The following is a 6,776-nucleotide window of genomic DNA, read 5'->3' as shown; positions in this document are numbered from 1 at the left end:
CAGAAATGTGTTTTATTGTTGCTTCCAGGTTCCGACCATGGCCATTGAGAAGGTGTTTATCTACAACAATACATCGATTGTCCAGGATGAAGTCTTGGCCCACAGATTGGGCCTTGTGCCCATCAAAGCTGATCCTCGTCTGTTTGAGTACAAAAACATTGGTAAAAGAAAAAAAATTGTATTCCTGAAATTAAAAATGATCTGAAAGGGAGTAATTTGAGAACCTTTACAGAATAACATTGTCTAGCTTTTATAATTTGTTACTTCCAGCCGAGGAATTCGGAGAGCAAGAAGCTTCAGAAATAGATACAATTCAACTTCAGCTGAAGATCAAATGCAGCAGGAACCCCAGAGCCAGCAAAGAGTCCTCAGACCCACGAGAGTTGTACCTGAACCACATTGGTAGGTGAAGAGCAGAAGAGATTTTAATTCACATATCGATTTATGTGAATTTACATGATCACACAGCATTCAGAGACTTTAGGTATTCGGGGCAGACTTCATCCACCCCTGGTACCTTGCCACAGAAGAGCTCATGGACCACCTCAGTGACTTCAGATTAGGCGATAGACAGCCTTACACCTAAGTTCTTTCTCAAGAGGAGCCGTGTCAGCAGGATTGAGGAGATCTTCGAAGTATTATTTTTACTGCCTGACAATGTCCCCAGTCGAAGTCAACAGCTACCCACCTTTTCCGGCAGTGACAATATAGGTGGAAAACATGGACCACTGGGACTCCATGTCACCAGCCTCCCTCCGTACCTGCTTAACGCTCTCCTGGATGGGGGACTTAAAGACCTCCCTGTCAGAGGTCTCAGCCAGAGACTCTACGTCACATACTGAGTCTGTTTAGATATTCGACCCGCTGAGCTGAGGGGGGCCTTCAATAACACTAATTACATGGTTTCGTCATATTTACAAAATCTTTAAAACGTAATTTGTTCTTCTACACATAAGACTTCGCTGGTCTTCATGATGAGACTTCGCAATGCTTTGTTTTAATTAAACAGTCGGATTCCCCTAGTCCGCACCAGTTCTAAGTCAGCTGCTCTCTGACACTCTGTTCCCCAGCATTTGGGTCTGCCAAGTCTTTCCGGCCTCCTTCCCCACCAGCAAATCCAACTCACTACCAGGTAGTGATTGGTGGTGAGTTGGGACTGACTTTCAGGGCCCAGGCTGTGCATGGAAATAAGCCCAGCTATATCTAGCCAGTGCCTTTCAACCTCCCGCACAAACTCAGGCTCTTCTCTCCCAGAGAGGTGATATTCCATGTCCCAAAAGCCAAGTTTCATGACCAGGGTTTTGGCCAATGAGGTACCCGCCTTTGATTGCCACCCAAACCACATTGCACTGGCCCTTTTGAGTTCACTTACAGGTAATGGGCCCACAGGAGAGTGATCACACATCGATTTTTTGCTGGCCTGGACCTAACTAGGTCGCTTGGAAGTGCCAATTTCAAACAAAAGTGAAAGTTTTTAGTCCCAACCCCCCAGAGTGGTGCCAGGTGCTGCCAATCCGGGCGATGTAATGGAATCTTTGGTTTTTGAATGCTATGGGAGTGTCTTGACTGACATGTCTCTGTAGCATGGCAGTCAGGAACTGTACCACTGGACTGGCAGAAAGGGGTGATAGTTCTACTTTTCAAGAAGTAGTGTTCCAACTACTAGGGAATCACGCTCCTTCGCCTCCCTGGAAAAGTATATGCCAGGGTATTGGAGAGGTTCGTCCAATAGTCAAACCTCAGACCCAGGAACAAAAGTGCAGTTTCCGTCCTGGTTGTGGACCAATGGACCAGCTCTACAGTTCTCATCTAGTCCATATGTGTTTTGTGGTTTTGGTGAAGCCGTTTGTCCGTGTCCCTCATGGAGTCCTGTTTTGTAAATAGAGCCTTAAAACAGTCGTGAAATGTGTGAAGGAATGGGAGTGAAAGTGAGGGTACCCCGGAAGCCCAAAACACATGTTCACATGCATTTACATAGACTGTTCATTGGAGGTGGCAGCTCTAACTAACGTTGCCAAGGATGGTGTGAGGGTAATTTAAAGGGCCTATATCATATAAACTCAACATTTTGAGCTTTTAAGTGTTTTATAATGTTCATTTATCATTATAAACAAAGCGGTATTTGGATCCATTCATGCATCTCTGAGCATTCCTCTAAAAACCTGCACTCTGAGCACCAGCCCCTCTCAATCCAAGAAAACCAGTAGGTTCTCACATTCATACGTACAAAAGTGAGGAACATCCCCTTCTAGGAAGAGTCTGGAGCAGTCTGATCAGCAAAAGTTTTCATTTTTTTATATGCATCTCTGCCCAAGTTCGGATGTTCTTTGTTTTTGTGGATGCTTCCGAGGACGACTCTAGGTTTACGTCATGAAATGGGCAGCACCCACAAGGAGCGCTGGTGCCTTGGAGATAGAGTAGTCTTCTGGGTAGGAAATGAGCTGCGAAAATAACTTCTTTAGAACAAAAAATTCGACACCAAGGGCACACAGACAGGAATTAATTTTTAAACAAGTAAACAAGTAAACAAGTATTCTCCTGTTAAATTGTGTTGTACGGTTCATCAAAGCAGGTCATTTTCCAGAGAGTTATGCAGAAAGTTTTAGTCTTATTGAACTTTGTTTTGCACACACATGTGCAACTGAATGGTAAATCCCAGAGATAAAATCACCCGAGGAGCAAAATAAAAAGTATGCCTTTATTTTTTACTAGACTTGCTTATATTAATTTCATGTGTTTCTTCCCTTCCTTTTTAAACTCAGTGTATTCCAAGGATATAAATTGGGTCCCTTTGGGGAACCAGGCAGATGTATTTGCAGACAGTCGGATTGGGGCAGTGCATGATGACATTGTAATAGCTCAACTACGACCTGGGCAGGAGCTGGACGTGGTCATGCATTGTGTCAAAGGCATTGGTGAGTGAAAACTCCATACATCCTACTTCTGTGTGCAGCCCTGCTGCTGCTTGTGTGCAGCTCCATCAAATCATTGCAAAAGCAACAAGAAAGGCTAACCAAAGTTGGAAAAGACCTGCAGTTAAACCCCACAAAGGGGTTTATGTCCCAGAACTTGTACCAAGGACATTTCAGCCATAGGTCCATCTCACTAACCTGTTGGCTACCACTGCCCTGATGTTCTGTGCCATGATAGTACAGAGGGTCTTGGTTTTAAGGTTTGCTTTGTGTTCAGGAAAGGATCATGCCAAGTTTTCCCCGGTGGCAACAGCTAGTTATCGTCTTCTCCCAGATATCACACTGATGGAACAGGTGGAGGGAGAGAAGGCAGAGCGCCTGAAGCGCTGCTTTTCACGTGGAGTTATAGATCTAGAAGATGTTCGAGGTAAGAAGCAAGCAGCAGACTGTTGGGTCATTTTCTCATTCATTTTGAAGCAATTCATTTAAATTTCTTTTTAAAAGCTTTACATTTAATAGCTTCATTGTGTCAACTGGTATATTTCATGATTGAGAGTAATTATAATGGCTTTACTTATGTATCTCTTTGACTTTTATTTTTTTATTTTCCAATCAAAAAACTAATCATTTCAAGTTTGCATAGATGTATATCTGCTTTCTTTGTCTTTTGTATTTTTTGTTTTAATAGATTGAAATGAAAACGTTTCAATTCTAGTCTTCACAGACCTTATTATTTAGAGATGGTCAGTTGTCTGCTTGTGTCTGCAGGGAAGAAGGTTGCCAAAGTGGTGAACAGTCGACTAGATACGTGTAGCAGGGAAGTACTTCGACACAAGGATCTGAAGAACTTGGTGAAGCTGGGCAGAGTGCGAGACCATTTCATCTGTGAGTTCTGTTTTACTCTAACTGTAGTTACTAGTTAAGAGGTTGGTTAGAAGACTGAAGCAATGCCACTCCTCTCCACAGCTATGTCTCCATGTTTTCATGAGAGAAGAATAAAGTTAAAGTGCAGTTTAGTCCCCAACATGACCAAGACCAAAGAGCTGTGTAACCCTTGTGCTATCCTAGGCACTTTACCATCGGGAGTTGGGTCATCTAGACCAGTGTTTTTCAACCAGTGTGCTGCGGCACACTAGTGTGCCGTGGGAGATGGTCAAGTGTGCCGTGAGAAATTGCCCTCATTAACTGATCTAAAAACAATTATTCCCATCTCCAGGAAATCAGCTCTCTGTTCATCCAAACAGGCCCTTATAAAACACTGAGAAGTTAAGAATATGAAATATCATAAAATACTTATTTCTTTGTGTTTATATGATTCTATTAAAGACATTTTGATAAGAATAACGGGATACCGCGATTTAGCTGCAGCTATAACTGTGTAAGGAAAAGTCCCGCCCCTTTAACTGTCTCCACCAATCATTCTTGGTCTCCTGATGACCTTGAACCTGTCAACACTCTTTTAAACTGCATTTTAGATATAAAGCTGTGGATGGCAGAAAACTTCTTGCAGCTCAACCAGGACAAGACTGAAGTTTTAATCATTGGTCCTGAAGACAAGAGAGAGATGATTTTACCCAAACTTAGGAATTTTAAGTCTTCTCAGTGTGTGAGAAACCTGGGCGTTCTTTTTGACTCTGAGCTGAATTTTACTCCTCACATCAGAAACGTTGTGAAAATAGGATTTTACCATCTCAAAAACATTGCCAGAGTCCGCCCGTTCCTCTCTCTTGCCAGCACAGAGGTGCTAATGCATGCTTTTATTTTTAGTCGTTTAGATTACTGTAATGCCCTGCTCTCTGGTTTACCCAAAAAGTCGATCTCAAATCTACAACTTCTACAGAACTCAGCGGCGCGAGTTCTGACGAGAACCAGGGGGCGGGAACATATTACACCGGTTTTAAGATCGCTGCATTGGCTCCCTGTGCGTTTCAGGATTGATTTTAAAATTCTTTTAATGGTTTACAAATGTTTTTATGGTCTTGGGCCTTCTTATTTAAATGATATTATTTTAAAATACGAACCCTCGCGGACCCTGAGGTCCTCTGGCACTGGCCTCTTAGTTGTCCCTAAGGTAAGGACCAAGACACATGGTGAGGCTTCATTCTGCCATTATGGTCCTCGCCTGTGGAACGGCCTGCCGGAGAACCTCAGGGCCGCAGAGACTGTAGAGGTTTTTAAGAAGAGGCTCAAGACCCACCTTTTTAGTCTGGCTTTTATATGACTTTGATCATTCCTTATGTCTTTTATTATTCATCTATTTATTAATTGAGGTATTTATTTACATATTTATTTGTTTATTTATTTATCTATTTATTTTCTTGTAAGGACTATTATTATCTTTGTTTCTAATATGCAAATCTTTTTATTGTTATTTTACCAATGATACTTAGGTTATGTTTTAATCACTGACGTTTTTTATTTTTTAATTACTAACATTCTTATATCTTATTTTATTTTTTATCTTTTTCTATTTTTATTGTTGTTATTTTATGATCATTTTTAATTTTTATTCTGATGTTTTTTACTCCAGTGTTTCCTCTGGGGGATCCATCGTTCTTGGGCACCACCAGCTTGACCTGTAGGGCGTGCCGTTGCTGTGGTGCCCGTTCTGGTTGGGCGGGCTGGGGTCCCACTCTGTGGTCTAATAGCCATGGATGGGGCCCTGGGCTGCCCTGTGTTGGGCGGGCGCTGCGGTAATGGCCCCTGTGGTCGGGCTGGGCCTTGGAATGAATGGATCCCCATGATATCGTTTCCTCACAGCAGTACCAAGCCAGACCTTCTTCAACTGCAGTTATTTGTTTCTGTTCAATGTCCTACTGGGGTAACTGGGTGGGTGGGGATGGGGGGTGGTGAGGGAGGGGTACCTTCTTTGTGGGATTGTCCTTTGTTTTCTGTTTTGAACAACTTTCATTTTTTATGACTGTTTTATCTGTTTTTATGTTAAGCGCTTTGTGTTTTTAACCAAAATGAAAGGCGCTATATAAATAAATAAAGTTTGAGTTTGAGTTTGAGTTCTTGAAGGCTTAATCACATGTCATCAGTCTGACCAATCAGAAGTGGATAAAGTATTCACTTCCTTGTTTCGATTTAGCGCAAAAAAGTCTCTCTGTTCTAACAAAAATACCAGCTAAAGCTCGTCTTTAGCGGTGTAGCTTTCCACAGAATCTGGTATCAGACTGGAACAAGTGAACAAAACCATGAAGCTCAAAGACGCTGGTCTTTCTGCGGTCGGCGGATTACGGGCACTACATCTCCCATGATGCAGTAAAGTGACTGTCTTAGCGCACAATGAGTCTCTCCTCTTAACGTCTTAAAACAACGAACACACATCAAACAGTTTTTGAATCTTTTGACTTAATTTTTAATACATATTTTAGAAAAAACAGCTGCAGCTTCCAGCGTTTTCTGCAACAATTATCACAAAAATGCATGTGAGATTGCGGAGCGGCTGTAGATCAATACAGACTGAGCTTTTTCTTTTTTTTATTATTTATCTATTTTTTTGGATGCTGGTGTGCCGCGGGATTTTTGTCAAGGTTAAAGTGTGCCGTGGCTCAAAAAAGGTTGAAAAACACTGATCTAGACCCACTAGACAGAGCTCTGAACCTTTGTTCTTCAATGATTTGTGATCTTCACTGGTGTCCATGGATTACATGAAATCTTTCCACCTTTATCCACCTTTGTCATGGTAGGGAGAACACGTCAATGGAAGGGTGGGGTCATCTTAGATAGCACAAGGGTTAACAACACCAGGGACCAGATGGTTCACCTGAACAAGACTTGGATGAACCGATCTACATGAAGCTGCAGCTTGGAGAGAAGAGATCAACTGTTGGATCAAATATTAGAAAAATACAATAGAAA

The 6,776-nt window shown here is 42.1% G+C and overlaps 1 protein-coding gene and 1 long non-coding RNA gene across 6 annotated transcripts in view; one reads left to right on the top strand and one right to left on the bottom strand.

The window, feature by feature from the left end:
• LOC144984089 (uncharacterized) overlaps positions 1–6,776 on the bottom strand; it is a 43,877-nt gene that overhangs the window by 16,353 nt on the left and 20,748 nt on the right. The window lies entirely within an intron of this gene.
• Positions 1–6,776, top strand: part of polr1c (RNA polymerase I and III subunit C) — a 36,565-nt gene that overhangs the window by 24,686 nt on the left and 5,103 nt on the right. For all 4 annotated transcript variants that reach the window (XR_013647742.1, XR_013647741.1, XM_023963198.2 and 1 more), the window contains 5 exons: positions 29–161; positions 271–402; positions 2,763–2,915; positions 3,190–3,339; positions 3,681–3,797. Coding sequence is in view for 2 of the 4 variants with exons in the window: in XM_023963198.2 (XP_023818966.1) it covers positions 29–161; positions 271–402; positions 2,763–2,915; positions 3,190–3,339; positions 3,681–3,797 (685 nt within the window). In the remaining 2 variants the exon portion in view is untranslated. The remainder of the gene's footprint in view (positions 1–28; positions 162–270; positions 403–2,762; positions 2,916–3,189; positions 3,340–3,680; positions 3,798–6,776) is intronic.

This window comes from Oryzias latipes, chromosome 15, assembly GCF_053564925.1.
Source record: "Oryzias latipes strain Hd-rR chromosome 15, Olatipes_Hd-rR_3.1".
NCBI lineage: Eukaryota > Metazoa > Chordata > Actinopteri > Beloniformes > Adrianichthyidae > Oryzias > Oryzias latipes.
Note: the sequence above shows the minus strand (reverse complement) of the source record. Positions and strands in the feature narration are given on the sequence as shown.